General features: G+C 41.9%; 2 protein-coding genes across 4 annotated transcripts; one reads left to right on the forward strand and one right to left on the reverse strand.

Moving 5' to 3' along the window:
* Positions 1–27: 27 nt before the first annotated feature.
* cep85 (centrosomal protein 85) lies at positions 28–12,720 on the reverse strand. Of its 2 annotated transcripts, XM_034102128.2 has the most exons (14): positions 12,498–12,720; positions 11,487–11,546; positions 11,273–11,404; positions 7,433–8,223; positions 6,086–6,216; positions 5,699–5,816; positions 5,397–5,582; positions 4,772–4,924; positions 4,407–4,561; positions 4,187–4,304; positions 3,767–3,817; positions 3,578–3,685; positions 3,220–3,463; positions 28–1,851 (listed from the first exon to the last, which is right to left on the reverse strand). In XM_034102128.2, exons 2-14 carry the CDS (start codon positions 11,524–11,526, stop codon positions 1,688–1,690), a joined length of 2,391 nt encoding a protein of 796 aa, XP_033958019.1. In that variant the 5' UTR covers positions 11,527–11,546; positions 12,498–12,720; the 3' UTR covers positions 28–1,687. The 2 variants fall into 2 exon arrangements, with proteins under 2 accessions (XP_033958019.1, XP_033958020.1); XM_034102129.2 differs by lacking the exons at positions 11,273–11,404; positions 11,487–11,546; positions 12,498–12,720 and adding an exon at positions 8,866–9,176.
* Positions 12,721–15,203: 2,483 nt separating this feature from the next.
* On the forward strand, positions 15,204–24,538 carry wdtc1 (WD and tetratricopeptide repeats 1). 2 transcript variants are annotated; one of them, XM_034102606.1, is made up of 16 exons: positions 15,204–15,275; positions 15,865–15,997; positions 16,145–16,228; positions 16,354–16,400; positions 16,591–16,702; positions 17,292–17,479; positions 17,570–17,752; positions 18,104–18,186; positions 18,339–18,454; positions 18,542–18,617; positions 18,723–18,819; positions 18,929–19,099; positions 19,191–19,426; positions 20,243–20,411; positions 22,409–22,601; positions 23,052–24,538. In XM_034102606.1, exons 2-16 carry the CDS (start codon positions 15,932–15,934, stop codon positions 23,247–23,249), a joined length of 2,019 nt encoding a protein of 672 aa, XP_033958497.1. In that variant the 5' UTR covers positions 15,204–15,275; positions 15,865–15,931; the 3' UTR covers positions 23,250–24,538. The 2 variants fall into 2 exon arrangements, with proteins under 2 accessions (XP_033958497.1, XP_033958496.1); XM_034102605.1 differs by having other exon boundaries at positions 15,239–15,377.
* The last annotated feature ends 241 nt before the right edge of the window (positions 24,539–24,779 follow it).

The raw sequence follows: 24,779 nt of genomic DNA on the forward strand, positions 1-24,779 counted from the left end.
AATCAAATAAAGTTAAAACACATGGCAAAATGTTGAAAATCTTTATTTCTAAAATATGCAAATACAAACAAGGACAAAAGTATGAAAATATAAACATCTTTTTCCCTTTTTGCTAAATGTTTGAGATGTTAAGGCATGCGGAGCCGGACTTTCCAAAGATATAACTTGTGCTTCTCAAGTTTCTAAAAAAGGTCCCATGAAATGAAAAATGGCTTGTGTGTCCCTGGGTGGGTTGATCTGTATCACTTGTCAGAAAAACTCATTGTTGCATATGTTATATATATATATATATATATATATATATATCCTGTAAAGTGTCAAGCTTTTCTTTTTGAATGGCTTCTCCTGCACTCAGGGCAAATATAAAACTCCATCCAGTACAATGTGATGGGGGATTTGGGGGTGAACCAGCCAACCCCTCCCATCATCCTCACATGGGATTAAAACATTCTTGGACCTGAAGAAGCTAAAAATCCCTTAGTGACCGCTGACAATCATTAGCCATCAGACAACTCGTTAAAAAAACACCACGGGAGAAAATGACAATCTGATGGCACTTCATGGGACCTTTACACAAGCTCAAACACATTAGCACATTATTACAGCAACGCATTAGGAGGCTTTTACACTGAGTTGTCAATGCAAACAATACAAAATAAATAATACTGAAGATTAATACTGTTTCTCAGTCACAAATGAATGAAACAGTTTCCCACTGTCAGCCATTATCAACCTGAAATATACAGAAACCTTTTAGGGCAGATAATCACTCAGACTAAAGAGTTATCTTTATCTACCAGGAACAAAAAAATTACATTCTAAAAAGGGCCTCCACAAGCTCTGTGAGTTTTCCCAAAGTGATCTGCTACATTCAGAGTCAGGGAATGTATTGAATATCCCACTGGTTGATACGCTGAGAGAAAGGTCATATTGGAAGAGTCAGCTGCAAACAGCCCTTTGTGGTTGGTCTAAAATGAACTAGCATTGCGACAGAAAGGCACATGTTGGTGTTCATTCAGAACGAGGCCTGCAGCAGAGGGAGGCGTTCACAAACACTCACAGACTTGCACAACTGCTCTGACCAGAGTTTCTTTGGTAATAAAATGGTTGTAGGCTAGTTGGTGTGAGAAGCTGTTTTGGTTTTAAACCCTTCAGTATCAAGTCCAATACCTCACAGCAGAGTCTAATGTTACAGCATTGGCCATTTTAAATAACGGCATGTTGGAAACATTCACTTGTAAATCTTGTTAAAAGCACAGGTTAAAATATTTCAGTTGATTGTCAACCACTTCTTTTTAATTCCCCCGGAGAGGGAAATTAAAATTTTAAATAAATTATATTTGTGGGACTTCTACACAAATAACTAGTGAAACAAAAAGTATAAGACTGTTTGGTAACTGACAATATTCATGTCATCATTAAAAAACACACGCAAAATGCTTAAGGATCAAGTATTAGAGGTACGTTATTTTACGTTAGCTCTTGGACTGAAATAGATGAACTCACCGGAGGGATGGGAGGATTCTGAGACAGTCAGTCGAGAGAAGAAGAAGCTAAACCATTTGGGCTTTCCTTTGTCCTCATTTAATGAAATTGGAAAACCCAGTTCTCTTTGTGACATTCAGTAACTAGTCATGAAAGACGTTTCAGAGGGGAAGGGGAGATGTGTCACCTGGGTGGGTTAGGGTTACTGGGTGATGCAGTTCTCTCCCATGTCCTGCGCGTACCGGTCCAGTATTACATTGCGTAGTTCCTCCACGTCTCGACGGAGCTGCTGAGCTTCGACCAGCTTCTTCTGCAGCACCTCTGGATTCATCCAGTCCTCGTCCAGCTGGGTCACTGGAGGGGGCGCTGGAAAAAAAATAATCATCATTAATCTCCTCATCATTGAAAGATATCTGAAATAAAGTTATACTCTCTCAACAATACATTATCGGTCTCAGATATATACAAAACATGTCTCTGAAGTGTTTGGCTCCAAATACCAAACAGAATCATAGCATCCCATAATCCCCTCCGTTTCAGCCCTGTTTCAAAAGTGCTGATTCTCTGTCTGTTACTTTAGACGAAAATAAGGAGCCCCTCCCCACACCCCTTTGCGAGATATTTGGTTAAAAAAAAAACACAATGGTGCTCTAGGAGGAGATTCAGGTGATAAGGTGTGTGTGGGGGGTACCTTGGTTGGTGATTGGCTAATGGTTACACAAGCCAAAAAAAAATACTAGGCGCTTTCACACCGCAGTACTTTTCCCACAAAGGTTCATGAGAACTTAGTTCATGAGAACTCTTTAGTTCTCATGAACTAAGTACAGATCGCGTTCACACCGGAATAAGTCCCTGGGGAAGGATTAGGCAAATTAAGCCGCTGACGTCACTTCTTCTTCTTCTTCTTCTTCTGCTGCTGCTTTGAGTTTACTGGCAGGCCGCAAACAACTTCACGGCGTATACTGCCACCCGAAGTCCCCGGAGTTGAGGACTGGCTTCCGAGTAAGTCGCCAGAACGCCGACACCTCCTCATCTCCACCGCTCCCATGTTTTCTTTTGTGTTGCCATAAGTTAGTCTCTCTGCGTTTGTGCGCTGGGCTAATGCTAATTATGCTAATAATGCTAATGCGAGGATAATAAAATGGCGGCTTTTTTGGAGTTTTACAGGGCGTGGTTTGCAATCCGCCCAGCCAATCAGAAATAGGAACCTTTTTCTCCTACGAAAGTCCCTGCTCTCTTGCAGGGAATGAAAATGGGGGTAAAAAGGTTCTGATTAACTCATTTTAGTTCCGGCTCTTTTTGGTGTGAACGCAACATTTCGGAACTATATCGGAACTAAAGTGGGAAAAGTACTGCGGTGTGAACGCGCCTACTGTGACATCACAAAGTGGCCAAAATCTGATCAGCTCATTTTCAGAAAGGTTTTATATGGATTAGGACAGAAAGAGAGAAACATGTTTTTGTATAAAATACATGAAAAGTGGATTTTGCATAATAGGTGACCTTTAAGGCAGCAGAATATTATTTGTAGTCGGCGACATCACTACGGCACCACAATCCTTTATTACACATACTTTTTCCTGAAACAAATATTGTGCTTCCTGCCACTTGAATATTGCACTAGCTCTTATTGCGATTTCTATCCCAATTCGCGTAACTATGTGCCATATTTAAAATCTCACAACACTGATTTCCTGAAATAATTGAAAGAGTAAAGATCTCCGCAGTGCTTACATGTGAGGCCCAGCAGCAGGGAGATGTTGGGGTCCTGTCCCTGGGCTCTCTGGGTCAGGATGCTGCACAGGGAGCGCAGGTCACTGAGGCACGAGTTCATCTCTGCATGCAGCCTGTGAGTGAGGCGGGCCCCGGCGGGCTGCAGGGGGGGGGACGCCTGGCTGCTGCTCCTCTGCTCTGGATCCCCCATCTGCTCCTGCAGGGTCAGGTTCTGCTCCATCAGCTCCTGGTTCTGGGCCGATAGCTGGAACATAGCGACAAAAAGAGTCAGGCAATTGTGAACACGGTCATTTAGGACACACAGATTCTCTGCATGCCATACGTAAGACATTTTTTTATTATTCCATTATGGTCTCACCTCCTTCATGGCTGTGTGGAGCTCCAACACGTTCTGCTCCTTGGACAACACGTCTTCTCGGAGAGCCTGAGAGCTGCTGTCTTCCTGAGAGATCTGCTCCTCCAACGCCTGCAGACACAAACCGTTAGTAACTCACAAACGCTAAGAGACCACAATAATCATTGAGACTCATTTTGAAGGGAAACAGACCTGGATCTGGGAGCCGAGCTGTTCCATCATGTGGTGCTGCTTCTCAATGACCTGCAGAGAGAGTATCAAGTTACTTCACCCGCTCCCTGTGCTGTGGGACTGGGGGCTGTGACCTTAGCTTCGAGGAAACAGCGTGTGTGTTTACGACTGGAAGCATTCCCCTATTCTAGCACATGGCAAACATGTGCTAGAACCTAGAAAGGGACTCTTTTGTTTCCAGCTCAACATATTAGGTTCAACCACTATATTGATAATGTTTCTGCTTCAGCTACAATTTATCAAGTTTCCTTGTACACCCTCTGTACTTTATGTATACAAAATATTTTTAAAAAAAAGGTGTTGCAGAAATATTTCAAGTATAATGGTGTGCCCAGATGAGCTTTTATAGAGACAACACACAAAACAGAAACAACAATTGACCTTTTTGAGTCTCTGCTGCTCCTCTCTCAAAACATTGTTCTCTCCTCTGAGCTTCTCCATATCCACTGAAGGCAGTCTGGCTCCATCCTCCAGGCCCTGCTGCACCCGCTGCTGCATACTGATACAACAAAAAAACAGAATACACATTATTCAGAGTCCTAACGGTTTTTATTACAATGCTCACTAAAAAGTAATTTGTTGTAAGACAGTGTGTTCATACTCAGTAATGGTGGTCAGCAGGTCTCTCTCCCTGCGTTTCTGTTCGTCCAGATGTGCGTCTTTTTCCCGTAGCTGTGAGCGCATTGTGTCTAGACAGAGTTCCAAATCTCGAACCGTCTCTTGTAGCTGAGCCGCATGCTGTTCAGCCTCGACGAGCTGATACAAACACCACACACACACACACACACACACACACACACACACACACACACACACACACACACACACACACACACACACACACACACACACACACACACACACACACACACACACACACACACACACACACACGTTAGGGTTTAATGATTGATGGGTATATCTGATCCAGTAAGAATGGTGAAACTGGAGCAGAAGCGCCCTCACCTGCTTGTTCTGGCTCTGGTAGTCCTCTAAGGTGGGCAGGTCGGCCAGATAGCGCTCCAGAGTCTCGATGCGCTGCTGATTCTCCCTCTTTAGCTCAGACTCCTTCTGACACTTCTTCTTCAAGTTGTTGATGTGTTTGTCTCGACTGCGGATCTGCACAAGTAGGCATTTGTGGTAAGTGGGAAAATACGCTGCCAAAATAACAAGAAAAACTCCCATTCATAACTTGTGACAGACTACAGACAGTCAGACGTTGGCCTCGGGGAAGTCACTTTCATATTCTCCATGAAAGAAAACTTGTTAGACAGTTATAAGCAGCCTCTTTTCATCTATTTTTGTACCGAGCGTACCAGCTATTCTATCTATAGCATCTCAGCTGTGGGAAATTAAGAGTTTCCTGTCAAATATTATAATAATATCCGCTGCCTGGCAGGAAATTGGACAGGATTATAAAAGCTTCTCCTCATTAACAAAATACATATTTTAAATTCAGTTTTTAACCATTCAAATCCACTCAAAAGAGTTTGTAAACGAGGACATCCTTCTCAGGGCCATTTCATTTTGCAACTTTGTGTTTTGTTTCATTTCAACACTCTTGGTTCGGAAGTGTGAGGTAAGCACTCACCCTCTCTTCCTGTTTCTTCATCTCCTCTGCGTGTCTCTCACAGGTCTCCTTCAGGCTGTCGGTTAGTCGCCGTGTCTCCGCCTCCACTGCCCCGAGTCTGCGCTCTGCCTCCGCTTTCTCCAGCACAACGCAGTCAGAGCGCTCAGTGAACTGCGCCCTGAGGAACGCATTCTCCCTCTGAGCCTCCTGTAAACATGTGATACTGCAGTTTAAACACAGTTCTTAAGGGTACATCGCTTGTAAGGATAATGACGGTGTGACACAGGGTTTGGATGTGGGAGCTTCTGCATGTTTTCACTGACCTGCAGCCTCAGCATGCACATATCCCCATAGGAAGACCCTCGACCCAGGAGGGCTCCGTGGACTTGCAGCTCGCTTTCCCTCAGACGCTGCTCCAACTGTGTCATGTGCTGCTTTTGTCTGCATCAGGGCAACAGATTGTCATGGCGAGCAAAGAATACATTTAGCAACATTGTGGAAAACTGTAAAAAGCTAAGTATAGAGCTGGGGTGAGAGGACAGACATAAATATGTTTACCAATTTTTCTCACGCTATATTACATACTGACTTAGTCCAAAAAAGCACTATCAACTGATCACAAATCATTTCATCATTATCAAAAAGTGATACAACAACCCCCTAGCCCACTACAGACACCCACACCTAGGCAGTCAAATCAAAACACTTGCCTCTCAATAATCATCTCCTTCTCCTTCAGCAGAGACTCACTGGCTTTCACCAGAGCGTCCCACTTGCCAGCCTCCGAGTGAACGGGCGTGGAGTACAGAGACGGGTACTGACCCACCCCAGTACTCATTAGCTGTAACAAAAAGACAAACAGCATGTTAGAGCTGCAGCATGTGGAGAAAATATGTGAAGACTTACAAATGCACAATTTGAACCATGACATTCTTTTTTACTCTGTATTGCTTGCACTTTCATCTGAGCACAGTGTAGATAGCATGTAGCACAATACAGGTGTAGACTCTTGCACAAAACATAATGAAAACAGCTCAGGAATTATAGCTAGCATGGCTATGCCTGACAACTGACTACATCATTTTTTACCACAGAAGTCATTTAGGAAATCAGTGACAGACTCTGGCAATGACAACATGGTTGATATTAAGCAGCTATCACAAAAAACAAATCTCACATCAGCCGTACAGATTGTTGAATTCAAGTCCAACTAAGAAACTATTTAGTGTCTCTCTTTCGGACAACTAAATATTGTTGAAGATTACAATAAATGAATGCCTTTCAAAACTTTAACAGCCAAGCATTTACTTTCTGAGGCAATGGATTATCATCATGACTTAAAGTTCAACAATGTTTTCATAAAGTCAACGCCCCTATGAGTCCAATAGGAATTTGGCTTTGAATATTCTGCCATATCCCAGTATTTCAAGTAACTTTTTAAATGGTGTTAAAGTGTTTAGGTGTCGGTGATTTGTCAGCACACATTATGAGGAAGTCACTCCAGAGTGGCACTCAGTCAGCATCTGCCATGGTGCGGAAATGATCTTTAAAAAAACAGCTGAGACGCTAAAGAGTTGTTTTTTAAAGCCTGCAGAAGGGAAGCTGTGACACAAGCTTTCTAGAGTTGATCAAGCCTGTGCTTTTCTGAGTTGTGATAGTACATGTTTCAAATAATCCTACAACAAACCCTAGAAAATCATTTTGAAGTTCTTGTGATTTTGATAGGGCTCTTGTGATTTCGCTTATTGATTTGACAAATTCTATTATAAACTAGGACACGTTGTCTGTATGGCTTCAGGCCTTGTTATAGTTTTTCCAATGATGACCTATAAATGTGTAAGGAACTACAGTCCTGGCCAGATTTCAATGTCCACAAACGACTGACTTTCCCAAATGTTTACATTATCAAGGTGTCTCCTCAGAGAGTTTGTTTTGCTACCCAGCCGAGGGACATCTAACCTCTATAGACTATAATCCAAACAGAGCAGTGGCAGTTTTAGAAAATAGACCAAAAACCTTTAGTTCAGTACAGTGTTCCATCTAGGATAAATGCTTACCTGCATTTGTTCCACCTGCAGGCGTAAACTCTCCAGCTGCTGCTTCTGTTGCAGTTGTTGCTGCCAGCTGGACAGTTCCCCACATCTGTCCTGCCGCAGTGTCTCGTAACCCTTGGCGCCAGCGTGCTCCCTCAGCAGAGCCTGTGTCTGCAGGCTCAGAGGGGGGGCATAAACTCCAGAGGGTCCGGCCACACCAGGCAGACTTGCCCTCTGATTGGAGGCTTCAGCTGTGCTGGGACCCCCAGACCGAGCTTCAGGCAGAACCTTATAGCTGTGCTCCATGCTGCCTCTGTAGGCGTCAGATACACAGTCTGGGGTGTCTCTAATGCCGGCCCCCTGTAATCGGAGTCTGGCATCAGGGCACAACCCCCCCAACAGGGCAGACTGATTTAGCGTAGGCTCCACAGCAGGAGTGTCAAACCTCTGGCCCTCATCCATACGTGTGTGATCTGAGGGGAAAAGTGAGTGGTCCAGCCCATTGATGAGGCTGCGGTAGCGGCTCAGGCAGTCTGGCCCCACGTGATCGCCCCCCAACCCGGTCTGAGCGTCCAGGTTGGGCGAAGATGCAGATTTGGAGAGAGAGGAGGAAGACTTTGATGTGGAGCCACTCGTGGTTCTGGAGCCAGAGGAAGACCTGTGGCCCTCAACGGAGGACAGGGACCCTTCCTGGACAAACGGCTTGGGCTTAGAGGCCGGGGCTCCGGCCGTGGAGGGCATGACATGTGCAGTGGGAATGGGGATCTGACTGCGGATGGGCTGAAAAGAGGGGCTGCTGCTGGAACTGCAGAAATCTTTAAAAGAAGAAAGAGTGATTGTTAGTGACATGAAGTGTTCACCATTCAATAGACTGACAGACTATCCGAATAACTAGAGCAGTTCTGCCGGCCTTTTCCTCTATTTCCAGTCAGAGATGTAAAGTAGATGCAGCAGGGTTTATGGGTGGCCTACTTTGATGATGAGGTGTCACCACTGAAAGAATTAACTGGCTTTGACTGACCCAGGGAATAAGCTCATAATAGACTTAAACCATGGCCAGAATGAAAGCTCCATATTACTTTTCTAAAACACATGTGTACAGCATTGATAAAGCTTGTGTTGTAGAAGTTGCCATGCCATCAAGTATACAAGTAGACAATCCTAATCCACAGCTACAAAAGGTATTCTGACTAAAGAGCCTACCTTCTGAAGTAGCATAAACTCTTGTAATTATTCCCTTACAACATACAGAGCAGCACCATCACACGTCATAGTACACACACAATCCACTCAGTTAAAACGGTTAACTCCATTTGGAAACCTCAGAGATCAAACTTGTGCTTAAAAAGTAACTTCAGTAACACAGCTCAGATCATTACAACCAACCTACAGACATCCTCACAGGCCCCAACACAACTCAAAGTTACATAACTCAACATTTCAACCGCATTACCAACCTGAGAGAGCTGTTGAAGTACGGAGACCTGGCAGTCACTCGAAGGCAACAAGCGTGTTATTAGCTGTGGCATGTTTTCTACAGCTGAACTGAGGTGAGCTCAGCTGCAGATCGCTTTAAATCAAAACAAAATGTCGTCCTCTGCATTTCTGTACAGTAGCAGATCAATCTATGAAGCCAATACTGACAGCGGAGCAGCAGACAGGCACAGTGCCCAAAAGAGTATTGTCCTCCAACAGCTAAACCAGCCTGTACCAGAGCTCTGAGCAAACACACACAAACAGACACACGCAGAAAGGTTAGGGGTATTTATAGCCCACCTCTCATGTTACAGGGTGATCTGTGGGTGCCGCTTATTTATGCACCTTGCCCCCTCCCACTGCGCACACGTACATCCAAAGTCAAAGACTAAACGGGATATTTCGTTCCTGCCCAGTTTAAACCACAACTTAGAAATGTTTTCCCCATTACATATGAAAATAATAATTAGCAAAAAACAAAAAATATCATGATTACAACATAAAGCTTTAAGGAAGGTAAAAATGAACATAAGAAAAAGCCTCCAGGCTCCACTGTTTCATGACTGGCTAGAACAAGTCTAAACTACTCAGAAGAACATTTTGCGGAACAGAAATTCCTGCTATTGGAAAGTCAATAACATAATTAAACACATTTACCTGCTGCAGTTTCAGACACCCAGCAACACAAATTTAAAACAAATTACTTAAAATGTATTCTTAGCTGTTCAGTTCACACCCTAAGCATGCTATCCAGTTTTATCTATAACAGTTCATTATGTGGCTACATTTGGGACTAATTGTCAGGTTGCTAGGCATGGCTGCCGGTTTAAGTGCCAGGATAAAGCTGTCAAGCATTAGTAGAAGGCCCAACAGTTGTAACTAAGCAAGCTGAGTCTATAGTTACAGTCTTCTAAAAAATAAAAGTGTATTTGAAGACAACAGCTATAAAGGAAATGTATCCAAGAACACACATATATACATGGTTGGAAACAAATCATGTAAAAAAGAACGTAGAAGCAAATCAAAACCAAATAAATAGGTTAGTTGCTGGGGTGAAAATGTGCAATTATGAAATAAACAAATAAATTGCTTGCACACAAGATAGTTCGATTGTTAACTTTTTGATATGCACCCTGTTAAAAAAAAAAAAACATGCAACCCTAAGAATTGATTATTAATAATAATAATAATCTACAAAGATAGATGGGCCACAATTTAAATGAAGGCAGCTTCAATCCTCCAAGGAATGTAGTCTTACGAGCTGAATGAACTGTGTGCTCTGTGCTTGTTAGATAACACTGGACACCTCAAGATTAGGCATATTGATCAGATATTTGGAAGATGTTGAAGATATGCACCAACTAACATTACTAGGCATTATCTGCACCTTCCCTTTCAGGATTAGTGATTGTTTAGATCTGGGGACGAGAGATGTGCAGATATCTTTTAATTCAACACAAGGAAGAACTGCAATACAAATAAATGTTTCTGCATTTGCTGTCTTAAACGTATCCTTAGGAGTACGTCAGGGATGTCAACATAAATAGGTGTAACTTGACGTAAGGAAACTGTTGACCTGTATGTTATGAATAGCTTCCAACTGGCAGCCCGTACATAAATACCAGCTCCGTGGAGTCAAACACTACGGCGTTGATGCACTTCTCATGTTTTTTCAGGCTGTTATTTTGTAGGGCTTCAGCTGCACAAGGGACCATCCACCCCAGCTGACCAGCCATTACCTGGAAGCTCTCTGATACCATGTGTCTGTGGTTTTTTCCACTCTGTGTAGCACATACGTATTAATATAGCACACGCACACACACCCACACCCACACCCCATCTCTAGTGAGATGTCACATTTTCTCCATTGGGATATTCCCTCTGTAATCATCCTAATGTAAAAAATGTGTTGACTAGTGTGACATTTCACTCGACAGACAAGGTCCAGTTTCCATTGAGCTGTCCTGTCCTGGCCTTGCAACACCCCCACCCTCCCAATTAACCATAACACCAGAGCGTTGCAGCGGAGCCTTGGGCATTTTTGGCTGGGACTTTAATCTATCACTGCAAATCTCCTGAGTGCCAACGGTGGATCATGAACATTTTTTTTCACTCTTTAAACAGCATTAGAAACACCAACACAAATGTAAATACAAAGTATTTTCAGCAAGGACCATGCGTGGTTTCTGACATTCCACATAATCTGATTTTTCATGTAAGGATAAACAATCATTTGAACACATATGATGTAATTTTCATGTTTGCAGCTGACAAGAAACACCCATTTCTGTCTGTAAAAACTCCATCAACAACAGGCAGAATTGAAAACAATGTTACACAATACACACTGCAGGAAGAGGAAGGGGAAGAACAAGCAAAGGTGATCACCTTCTGTGCTGTCAGACGCCGAGGTGCCAAGACCCGTGTCCCCACTGTCTGCTGTCCCAGGCCGGTGACCAAATCGACTTTGGAACTTCTCTGACACAGCTGGTGTCTGCCACTCCATGTCAGCAAACCGAGCTAATATGAAACAGGACAATGGCAATCAACAAATGCTGAACTGAAACACAGTACGCATTTTGACTGCAAAGTGTCAACTTACCAGCTGGTTTGGAATCAATATATCTGTGTGAGGTTGTCATTCCATACGAGAAAATGTCTCCTGGTTGAGATCAAGAGAAAAAAAAAATATATATATATATTTATTATAAGATATTTTAAGAGTGGTAGCCAACCTAATTTAAATCACTGGCCAAATTCTTGAAATATCTTAATGTAGGTTAGATAAGTTTACTTCTCAGTCATAAGCAAAATATCGAACAAGCTATTGTTAAGATTTAATTAACTGGAAAAGCAAAGACTGGGTTGGTAGCTATGGCGTTGTGGTGAACCAGAAACTGGGACACCATCTGGACAAAGGCTCCTTTCGTGCTCACTGTATTGTGAAGTGATGGTCCAAAGTCTAGGACACAGCAGCTGTTAGCTGTTGACTGATTTGCTCACCTATCAAACTCATGTGCCCCTCAACAACCTCAAAAGACTCCTCTGGGTAGCAACAGAAATAACAACATGAGCACATGTCTTATCCTTACATAATGTGTTACACAAACTATCTATATCCTTAAATAGGAGGCTACAGGAAGTTGTACCTTCGGTGGCAAGCCGATATAATGCTTACTGATGGGTACAGAGAAGCCTGGTTGTTACACACTAATCCTCTTAACCAGCTAATTCATTAAGGAAATAACTGCTAACACAAGGCAGGCTATCTTCTTAACGAGACAAATTGCTTAAAAGCATTTATTGAAATGTTATGATAAACAACAACCTAAACGCGATAATCACAGCTAACGAAGACGATGCTTAAAAGCGACAACTTTTTAAAGATTTCTTCGAAATAACGTTCATTTGTTTTGTAAGATGCTGTGGACCGATGATGCTCGTTAGCTGATCCAGGACAAATCCGTTTCCGTCTTACAAGCTAACGTTAGCTATCAGCTAACACACCGTTGCGGTTTGCTACTTGAGTTAACATTAAGGTATGAATATGTGTTAGCTTCCGTGCTTACATTACTGTGGCTAAACTCTATAAGCTGACAAAATGTTAGTTTACCTTTTGTTTCACATGAACACAGAATAATGCAGTGAGAAATCTCAGTTTGAGGCTGGCAACCTAATCTGTACCATCCGCTGCTGCTGCCGCTGTTGTTCCGGTTGCCAACTGAACTGATCCGCTCTTCTGATGGAAGACATCAGACACATAAAGCGCGCGTGTTTAATGTCACAGCGCCGCCCGTTGAACGGTGACGCTAAGAAACCGTTTGCAGATTGCTTGCCTGCAAGGGATATGCTTCCGGAGTGGTTACGTTTTTGCAGACTGCAACTTAAAACCCAGGGTAGCACAAAGCACAGTACGTGAGACTTTTCTTAAAATATAGCTGCTGTTTCAACAAAGGGCTTGACTAGGGTCATTCTGCCATATGACCAAAAAACACTGCAGTGACTTAAAACGAACAATTTAAACCTAACAAAGAAGGTTCAGTTTGCTACAATAATCTCGGAAATAAGGCTTTGGCTCCAAAATGTTAACCTTTTAAGGTTTAACGTTTAATCAGACATAAAACTAATAATGTGTATTATTGGAAAATTACACAAAAACCTAAAATAGGCAACGTCACGTCAAGTTTAGGAGTTTAGGTTGTGAGCTTTAGTGAATACAACAATAAAGGGCTGAAGCAGCTGTAACGAAGAAATAAGAGTCATGTCAGAGATATCTTTTTTGTGTTCAGCAGAAGTTTAATCTACCAATCTTGTTAAAATGTATATCGTATTCATCAAGACAGTTGTTTATTAGGTCTTCAGTCTTATTACATTCATTTCTGCCTGTTCTTATGGTTTATCTTATCATCTTTCCAAACTATTTATAATTCCCCATCAGTGAAACAACAACGCTTACACATTTTTACATTTTAAGTTTCCACTGAAAAGCAGGTCATGTAAGAGGTGACCTTTGACCTTTTGTGTTAGTTTGCTACATTTTGTATGCATTTCTTCTCTCTCATTCTCTGTGACCATCAATGTACATACAACTGACTGTCTCACGTTATGTTGCAAACAAATAGATGTATACTCATACTGCTGAGATTTGCTCTATTTATACTGTAAAATGTCAGCAGTTGTTTGTTAAAATAGCACTTAATTCTAAAAATGATACAATGTAACAAGTGTTATAATGCATTGACTGATGTGTGAGCATTCTGAATAAATACGAAGTAGGCAGGACTGGGTGTTTTTTCTTTGTATCTCTTATTAATATGAACAAATGCATCCACTGTTTAGTTTCTATATGACAGGCTGTCCTCTCTGTCAGCCGGACACAACTTCACCTGGGGATCCTGCTCACCCTGCCAGTGATTACATTTACTCAAGTACTGTACTTAGGTACAATTCTGAGGTTTTACTTTTTACTCCACTACATTTATTTGACAACTTTAGTTCCAAGTTATTTTGCAGAATTAGATTGTTAATACGAAATATAAATCAAACATACTATAAGTACAGGTTAAAGGTAGGGTAGGTAAGAATCAGTAGTGTAGTGGGGATTTGTTTACTGGGTGGACGCTATTTTAATTAGGTCATCCCAAACAATGCCACAACTGTGCACGCGCGCAGTGCACTCACACAACGGGCAGACAGGTCTACAGAAACTACCGGTATGCTTAGTCCTACTTTAGTTACTGTAGGCTACTGCAAAAAGCAGACGGCGCTGCGCTCAACACACACACAGACTCAAAACCATGGACACACCGGCACATAAACAATTTATAGGCCTAAATTGCATAAGTGCTTGAGCTACAGTATTGCAAAGCAGACAGCGCTGCTTCTAGCTCTCTCTCTCTATCTACACTTTCAAAATCTATTTAAAAATCTTGTTAAAACAAACAAACACAATTCCCAAAGTTGTCCTGAAATTAACTTATTTAGCTCCGGTTCTGCTAGCCTTTTTCTTCTCATGAATGATAATATTTTTTAGAAAATAAGTCAAGTAATTTTTTGTTTGTTTGCCATTATAGAGCTGTTTCGTTGGCGTTCTTAAGGGAAAGAGCTGCTGCTCGGCAAGTAGCGAACTGGTGGTGTCACCCTAGGGTCACGAGCGTGATGACGAATCATAATTTTGGAAGGAAATCGTTTTAATTTTTTTATAATTACTGTGAAATGTATTAGGTTGTTGTCATTATTACAACAAATACACACTTGCAACTGATAACACTGGCAATGATTTTATATTTATTAGACTATTAAAATGCTTAAAAAAAGTGGGGGCTCCAAATAAGTGGGGATGTTAAGAGCATTCCATGGAATATAACAAAAAGTGTTTCTGAAATAAATTACCTACCCCACCTTTAAGCTATCCAACATTATATAAATAATTTGAAAAAAACGTTACCAACTGCAATATTGACATTTATGCATCAATAATTATCATTTAATAATTTAATATGATTCTGACATAGGCCATACTGCTTCATGAGTAGTTGAGTTCTACTTCATGAGTTATTTTTTTACTTGAAGAGTATTTTGATGCTAATACTTTTGTGCTTTTACTTGAGTAACATTTTGAATGCAGGATTTCAGCTTGTAACTGACTATGTTAACACTGTAGTATTGCTACTTTTACTTAAGTATAATATCTGAGTTATTCTTCCAGGACGCCATGAACACTGTCTCAAGTTAACCATAGGTGTACATGTAAATATTACGTCGTTAGAATGCTTTTATTCTGAAATACATACCGACCGGAAGCCATTATTCTGTTTTGGTTTTTAGCTCGCAGACCAAAGTTGCGTGATCTGCGTGCTCAGTACAGTGGGAGGAGGGTTGTCTTCACAAGGTATTAGCGACAATCCTGTCAACAAACTCACATAGAGTGTGATGAATCACGTTTACTGAATGGACATTTCTTGACAGAAGCATTTTTAGTTCAAGGAAAGTGGTGAGATTTCTTTGGCAGTCGTTAATCTCAATTCCAACGTTTTTAATGTTATCGTACATGAAGTGTTTTGTTTAGCTAGCAAAGGTAACAGATAAGCTAACAGCATCTACTTGGTGAACGTCAGGTCTTAAAGGCCCGTTGCATAGGTGGCTAACGATTCTTTCAATAAAATGGCGCATTGACGTTAAATAATTGTGTTTTTCGATACAGCCCGCCGATTATAACATTAACAGAGATGAAAAGCTTATGCTAGTTAGCTCATGAACTCGCCTTATTGGTGTTTATGACGGGAGCATCGCCCACTGTGTTGGGCACTGGGGTGAGCAAAGTCTGCAGATCAGCTAACGTAATGTGACATACGACAACCCATAATGAGCGATTAATTCAAATTGCTGAGCACCTTTGCTCTAAAACTTGTAAACGTGGAATTCCTTTATAAAAAGTGTCTTTCTGTGTTATTATCTCACTATTTTCAACGTATTTACAGTGCATTCTGGAGGAAAACTGAGTAAATGTCATCAGTGCTTTGACATCTCCACTCCGGACCCCAATTGATGTTTTGTGGTTACAACATGACTGCTGTCAACATCACCAGAGACATCCTGCACAGGCAGATCAGAGTGAGTTAACAAACAGCATCCTGTGGAGCCACATCTACTGACAATTTGTCAGACACAACCCGGAATACTACCTCAACCAATAGCATTGTTCACATTTTGTATCGATCATTTTATGCACACAAGTCTGATAAAGATGCATGTGTTCAGGACAAGAGAGCACCAGCCTTCCAGAGGTCCTATCATGTGACCGACCCCTTCATCAAAAGACTTGGGCTGGAAGCCGAGCTTCAGGTCAGAGACAGTGTGTGTGTTGGTGCATGTGTTGAGGGAAAGAGTTTTTTAAAAGGCATGTGAGAGTGAAAATATTCCTTAGTATTATCATATCTTCTTTTAATGTCTGCTGTCTGTCTTAACAGGGTCACACTGGCTGTGTGAACTGCCTGGAATGGAATGAAAGTGGAGAGTAAGTCTATACAATTTCCCATTTTGCCTATTACAATTGCTTTTGACCTAATTCCTAACCCTTAGGTGTATAGTGAAGAGGACCCCTCTATGGCTCATCTTAACACTTCACAGATCATAAAAGGCATAAGTAGTTACGAGCCTCAACAAATATTGCTTGACTTGTACCGGTGATTGTTTTTTGTTTTCAGTTTACTGGCCTCGGGCTCGGATGATCAACATGCCATCATCTGGGATCCATTCAAACACAAGAAGCTTACCACCATGCACACAGGTCATGCAGCAAATATTTTCTCTGTAAAGGTAAGAATGACTAATAAAGTGGGTGCATTGAATGTCAGGAGGGAAATTAGGCTACTGTTATACAGTTGTAGATTACTTTAGTTGCATTCACATAGATACTGATAATCTAGTCGTAATGTGATGATGATAACTCTGTGATACAAGTTCAATTGTCCTTACAATAGGTGGCACTGTTGGCTCTTTAATGAGTAGCTTGTTGTTTGATTTAAAACAATGTTGTGTACAACACAAACTGTTTTATTGCTGATTCCCCACAGAAAAATTGCCAGGGGCATACCACTGTAGCCTTATGACTGAAGTGGATAAGTTAAAACACTGTACAGAAATGTGCCAGTGTAAAATAATGTGGATGTGGTGTTTAAAGCCTTCAATGAGTCTATGATCCAAAGCATAGACATTATAAAATCAATGGATTAGTACTCTGTTTGAAAAACCTAGTAGTAATGCCTTAAAAGGGACAGTTGTGGTTCAATATGTACTTTGAATTTTTGGGTAAACTGTCTTATTTAATCTGTGGTTAATGGCAATATATGGATCGAAACATCATGTCAGTACATATCAATTAATGCTGTTTTGTGTGTCCATACAGTTCCTCCCTCACTCCGGGGACAGGATCTTGATAACAGGCGCAGCCGACACAAAGGTCCACGTGCATGACCTGTCTGTGAAGGAGACCATCCATATGTTTTCTGATCACACCAACAGAGTCAAACGCATCGCCACAGCCCCCATGTGGCCCAACACCTTCTGGAGCGCTGCGGAGGATGGCATCATCAGGTTAGGATTACATTTACATTTAAATTAAAACACACCCGACCTCTAATTTTGCTCCAGGTAATGTGTTTACATTCTTCTTCGTCTCCACAGGCAGTACGACTTGAGGGAGAACAGTAAGCGCTCGGAGGTGCTGATTGACCTCACAGAGTTCTGTGGTCAGCTAGTCGAGGCCAAGTGTCTCGCAGTCAACCCACGGGACAACAACTACATGGCAGTGGGCGCCAATGGGCCTTTTGTTCGCCTTTATGACATCAGGATGATTAACAACTACAGGTTGGTTTAGTTTCTGATGTTATTCTATGGTAATAATTCAATAACAGTAAGAAATGTCACAAAATAGGGAAAAATGTCCCAGATGATGTCTTGAAATGTTGGTTTTGTCAGTCAAGAACCCACAGAAATTCGGTTTAATGTGACGTTAAACCGAAAAGCAGGAACTCTCCTTATTTGGCTGAAAACAGTATTTTCTGACATTTCTTATGAACAAGCTCTTCAGGTTTATCCACTTTCAAAATACGTTTGGATGATTTATCTGTCGATCAGTTCGTTATTACAGTGCATTCACCATTCAAGCTCTAAAATAAATATCCACAACTGTGTTTTAAAGAAGTTTTTTTTTAACAGGAAATCTATGAATCACACATCAGCTGTGCACACATTCAGTGAGAAACCCATCCCAGACGGAGCTGGGCAGTATTACGTTGCAGGTGAATATAAGGATGAATTGTCTGTTATAAATAGTATTAAATGGGTACATTATTATTCTAAATATATAGTTTAGTCATCAGGAAATGTGCTGGTTAAACGTGTTTGTGGAGGAAGTGGTTAAATAACATAACATTCTGTTTAAATGCTTCAGGTCACTTGCCAGTGAAACTCCCAGACTACAACAATCGCCTGAGAGTCTTGGTGGCCACCTATGTCACCTTCAGTCCTGATGGCACTGAGCTACTGGTTAACATGGGTGGCGAACAGGTACTTTAAAAAAACAAAAACAAACAAGGAGTGGTGAATAATCTCTGGTTCAGTGTTTAAACATGTGCTTTTGCTTGGTCCTTCTAGGTGTATCTGTTTGACTTGACATTTAAACAGAGGCCATACACCTTCTTGATTCCAAAGAAGTGCCAGTCATCAACAGGTAGGACTGTGAAATATATATCAACAAAGGTGCCCCATAAAGGCAAATTCGAGTACGATATCTCTAGTTGTCTTGATGGTTTCTGAAACTTTTGTTGTTTTCCAGGAGATGTACAGAATGGAAAGACAACCAATGGCGTCTCCAATGGAATTGTCTTGCCAACCAGCCATATTCTATTTTCCGGAAGCACGACGGGCTCTAGGTTTGTCTTCCCACCCTGCCATTGATTGTTTTTCTAATGAGATTGACAGTTTAAAAGTTTGGTCCTGCATGCACTTTACGTTATATTTCCTCTGCTCACTTTGTTTCAGTTCTACTGAGCTCCCTGCTTACTTGGAAAAGATAAAGCAACAAGCTAATGATGCGTTTGCACGGCAGCAGTGGACGCAGGCCATCCAGCTGTACAGTTTAGGCATTCATCAGGCCAGCTGCAACGCCATGCTGTACGGGAACCGGGCAGCAGCATACATGAAACGCAAGTGGTAAGCCTCACTTTATCACTGCACAATGGATGATGTTCTTTTACTGAACGATATTAAAATCTATAATCAAGTGTTTGTTTACATGTCACAGGGACGGAGACCATTATGATGCCCTCAAGGACTGCCTGAAGGCTCTGTCTCTGAACCCCACTCACCTAAAGGCTCATTTCAGGCTGGCACGCTGTCTGTTTGAGCTGAAGTACGTGTCTGAAGCTATGGAGTGTCTGGATGATTTCAAAGGGAAATTTCCAGATCAGGCCCACAGTAGTGCTTGTGATTCCTTGGATAAAGATATCAAGGCTGCTCTCTTCACCAAGACAGAAACAGGTAGGAAAGACAGAACTGATACTCTGCTGATTTGCAATAAATAACCTTCATTTAGTCAACCAAATCCTGTACCCAGTTTGATTTGGAAATTAACACTGCCTTTAGGTAATTCCCAATCGCCCTCTTATTTTCGACGTGCGCCCTCATACCAAAATGCAGATTCTCCGAGTAAAATGTTAAAGTCATGCCAGATAACAATATTTATATTCGTCTGAAATGTTTTAATTGCTAATAATATATGAAAATCGTTTTGATTTATTTGTTGTTTGAGGTGCAATATATTTGTATTATTATATTCGGGATTATGGGAAACGGTATTTCGATCTCTCTGTCTGTACACACAAACTGAGAGATTGACTTTGACTGACTTAGCAGCTTTAAGACATGAAGAAACTATTATTTTCCGCTTCGCTCTAATGTATTATTTTTGCCGGAAAGTGGGCAGGGCCGTAATTTTGGCATAAGCGCCCTCACACAATAGTTTTCTAGGAAAACCCCTGGACACTTTGACACTGGTGCTGCTTGTGTGAATCTATGTGCAACAGACAGCCTTTGTTTGTAAGTGTATCTGAATGACTCCGTGTTAACATTACATTACATGACATGTTACTTGTTAGATGCTTTTATCCAAAGCGACTAACATACATTCAATACTGTGGGCAATCCCCACAGGAACAATTTGGGGTGAAGTGTCTTGCCCAGGGACACAACGACATGCTGATTGCAGTGGGGTTTGAACCCTGATCCGAACACCAACGTACTAGTCCACTACGCCACAGCCTCCCTAACAAGTATAACTTTTCTTACCCTCACCAGCTGAAGATAAGAAGGCCAACAGCTCCATTCGATTCCACTCATTCAGTCGGAAAGAGTCCATCCCTGAAGACGAGTTGGTGCTGAGAGAGCGCAGCTTTGACTACAAGCATAGATACTGCGGCCACTGCAACACCACCACTGATATCAAAGAGGCCAACTTCTTTGGAAGGTCAGTAGATCTCCACCCAGTCTGCTGAGGTCCACTAGAGCAGGGGTTCCCAAAGTGGGGGTCGCGAGACTCCGAGGGGGGGTTGTGAGATGATTCAAAATAAAAATTATTATTCATTTTTAATATTATTATTATCCAGTGTTTTCCCACATCATTTGATTCTATTTGTAGGGGTTAAATATGCAATTTTTTTTAATACATTTCAGGAACACAATTCTGAACATTGGATAAAGCCAGGTTCGAAATTCTTGTTTCATTTTGTAGTCTAAAGTTTTTACACAAGGGATTTTGGATATCTCTTTTTATCATGTTTTCTTTTGTGTTGCCATAAGTTAGTCTCTCTGCGTTTCTGCGCTGGGCTAATGCTAATAATGCTAATGCGAGGATAATAAAATGGCGGCTTCACAAAACTTTTTTGGAGTTTTACGGGCCGTGGTTTGCATTCCGCCCAGCCAATCAGACATAGGAACTTTTTTCTCCCACGAAAGTACCTGCTCTATAGCAGGGGTGGAAAAGGGGGTGAAAAGGTTCTCATGAACTCATTTTAGTTCTGGCTCTTTTTTGTTGTGAATGCGACATTTCGGAACTATATCGGAACTAAAGTGGGAAAAGTACTGCGGTGTGAACACGCCTAATGGGACTCGCTGTTAGTTGAAAATGTACGTTAAAGGTCCCCACCCCTCCTGGTGCGTGAGGTGCTCCGGATCGGTCCATTTTGGTTCCGAAGAAACAAATGGGGAAAAAGAGAAATCTCCAACGAGGCGTTCTGGGGCAGCATAGACAGGTATTTTCTATGTTAGAGTTTTACTCGCTACAGGGTGCACTTTGAAGGTGTTTGACTCTGCAGACCATTTACATGCATAAAAACCTTCATAACACACAAGGGGACGGGTAATAACCAGAAAAGCATGACATGGGACCTTTAAAGATTGCTGTGAGGCGCTACCTAAACCCTCCTGTTCTTTGGATGACAGCTTGCGCCTCGACACACTCCGTGAAGGTATTTCGTGTTTGGGATCATTTGGTTTTTGTCTAACATTGCTTCGTGCAAGTGACAATTGTTGTCGGCTTCTCTCTGAAAGTTTTTTTCGCTGTTCTTTTGCCATTTTGAGATTTAAATTTCCATCGAAAGCTAAACCAAGAAGTGTTTTAGCACACCACGTGATGCATCTGAACAAATCACGTTGTCAGAAATTGACACCAGCCAATGAGATTTAGTTTTTTGGTTTAAGACCCCTTTGTACTTTCACGATTGGTTGCTGATACAAAGGAAATGAACATATTTAGATCCGATGAGATTGTGCAGGAGAGACGGAGCTTTCAAATGATACCTCTGATTACATGGTGCAAACAGCAGTCGCGGTACTTTATGTTACGTTAGAATGCTAACTTTTGGTGAATTTAGGAGAAATCTACAGACGCAAATAGACAAACTAAAGTAAAAATAAACACCTAAATGTGTATTTTGTACATTTTCCTTCCAAAAGCCTGAAAGAAAACATGTTATGGAATCAAAATAGCAGAACATATCAAAATTGACCAGTGCATGAAAAACGATGTTTTTGCCTGCCGTGTCTCGCCTTAATGAGTGAGACACACCGGAGTTGAGGATCTGTGAGGTTTGTATGTTGATGTATGGGAAACACTGTTATTTGTATTACTATTATTAATAATAATGTGCATAGACATTTTTCAGGGGCGGACTGGCCAACCCCCGTTGACAATTCACGTGGCGGGGGGTCGCCAGTCTCTGGCAGTTATTTTGGGGATCGCTGGCTGAAAAGTTTGGGAACCCCTGCACTAGAGGGCGGACACAGCTCGAGATGGAGATCAGTAAATCTGCAGCGGAGAATCAGTAGAGCAAAAATCTACAATGAAAAGTAGCTTTCATTCAGAAATAAATGCTCTAGTACTGTATCTACTATGCAATGTTGTGATTGCTTTTAAGTACGACATGGCACTGCTGGTTGGTCTGAGTGGTTTCCTTTTCTCTACAGCAAAGGCCAGTACATTGTCAGCGGCTCAGACGACGGCTCCTTCTTTATCTGGGAAAAGGAGACTACTAACCTGGTGAGGATCCTGCAGGGGGATGAGTCCATAGTGAACTGCCTGCAGCCCCACCCCAGCTACTGCTTCCTGGCCACGAGCGGTATCGACCCTGTGGTTCGATTATGGAGCCCAAGAGCTGAGGTAAAATACAGAAATGTTGGCGTATTTATATATATTCCTACATTTGTTATTTTTCTTTATTTTTGTTTCATTACATCATTCCAAAATCATTGATTTTGAGCCAGAATTTAAAAATACATGGCAATTTCCTACAGGATATTTTGCTGTTGGAAGATTCAGTATAGCTATCCGCAGTAGTAGTACAACCAATAGGAACTACCACTCTCAGATAAACTGTGATTGGTCATTGTCCACAATCACAGTCTAGATTTTCTTTTGGCTCTGTATTCCTGAATTCAGAGCCAAATGGAGGTGTCACACTCTAGTTTTTCTCACAGGCAATTTGAACTACAATATGCTGTAAAGTTAATATGTACTGTTTGCCTAATGACGCCAAACATACTGCCTATCCCAGCTTTAACCCTTTATCACTCATTCTGTATCCCTTTCTCCTCCCCTTTCATAATACAGACAGAGACTGAGAACGGGCGGGTGGTGGAGGACATGGAGAGTGCTGCTCAGGCGAATCAGCGGCGCATGAACGCTGACCCGCTGGAGGTCATGCTGCTCAACATGGGCTATCGCATCACAGGCCTGCGTGGCGTCGGTCCGGATGGCTCCGATGATGAAGACAGCTCTGACGGACAAGTTCAGTGTCGGCCAAGCTAAACAAATCTCAGCCATTCTAGAGAATGGATGTAGGAAGCAAAGCGCTCTCCCAGCTCCTGTTTGAATCTTTCCCCCCAACCAATCTGACAGAAACATTGATTGAATGTCATGTCACATCTCTGCACTATGCATCGCCCTCCCCTTTCCAAAAAGAGGACTGGTGGAGACCACTTTGGGGAGAGGAATTCATGGAGGGTGGAGAAGACAAACATCTCCCCCCCCCTTCAAAGCACCAACCTCAGGGGGACACCTTTGAGGAGAGCACCTTCCACCACACTCCCCAGTTTGTCACAAAGACGAGGGAGTTCAGCACTTATCCCTCCTCAGGTTTATGTTGGAGAGACACTCAACACGCAGAAGGCCCTCAGACGACCTATTTTCAGGTCAGTGTGGCTGCACAGTCGCAATGTCCTCCCGGAGGATCAGATCACAGACCAGAAGACGGTGCTTTGTTGCACCTCCCGTGTGCCCGCTCGTCTCAGAAAGGCTGCACACCCAACACGACTTGGTCATATTTTTTGTTGGAGTTGTGATCACAGGAAGCCAAGAATAAATTGTCTCTCTCCAAGTTGTATTGTTGCTCCCAAGAAATGTATTTAAAAGCTGTGTTACGTTTATAACTGTCAGAAAAAACAAGTGTTTTCTTCTGCCAAAGGTCGTCACTTCAATGGCCAAGGATTAATGTCTGTTGTCTTTGTTTCATTGAAACATCATGTTGGCATACTGTTCTCCTTTTTAGTTGAGATGTTTTACTACAATAGTTTGTTGACAAGATCAACAACATATCAACAGAAGAACATTTGTAAAAAAAAGAAAAAACGTTCTAATGCAGTTTTTATGTTATAAATCAAGCCCCATTGATTGCTTATGTCATTTGGCATGAAATGTTGGTGTGAAACTTCTGTTGGGGGCACGGATGCTAATTTTTGCTATATGGTAACAGAACGCTACATGTTTGGTGGCTATAGGGTTCCTGCCTACTAGCTGCGTGGCTCTAGCGCTAGTCCTCTGCTGCAGCCAGGTGTTCAGTCCTGCTTGCATGAGGCTTCTCTGACCATAGTTGTGAGCAAAAAAGGACACTCAGCCATCCCAACTGTTGCTCAGAGAACAGCCCATTGGGTCCCCCTCCAAAGGCTAACTTTAAGTAATAGGTCCTCTACATCATGCAACACTAAGCTTCCATGTGTTTTACTTTGCTCATTCATTTGAGATCTTCTGTTTTTCTTGGAGGAATCTTATAATTATCTTTGTTGCAAACAAAGTCAACAATAAAAGTATTGAACACCTTGTCTGCATTCTCTTACTTTCATTCTTAAAACATTAATGATTAGTCCTTTTAGTGTCATAACAATTGCACATAAGATACAGGCAGTACTGACACATCACTAACTAGGCTGGGAAGATACACTGCTGGTGAGTTTACGGTATGAACTCTCTTATATCCTGCTCATTCATCAGCGTCTACTTTACTGCTGACTACTGTGAAACAAATATGAGGATAGTACATCACAAGCATGAGTAGTTAGGGGG

This window comes from Pseudochaenichthys georgianus, chromosome 16, assembly GCF_902827115.2.
Source record: "Pseudochaenichthys georgianus chromosome 16, fPseGeo1.2, whole genome shotgun sequence".
Lineage (NCBI taxonomy): Eukaryota > Metazoa > Chordata > Actinopteri > Perciformes > Channichthyidae > Pseudochaenichthys > Pseudochaenichthys georgianus.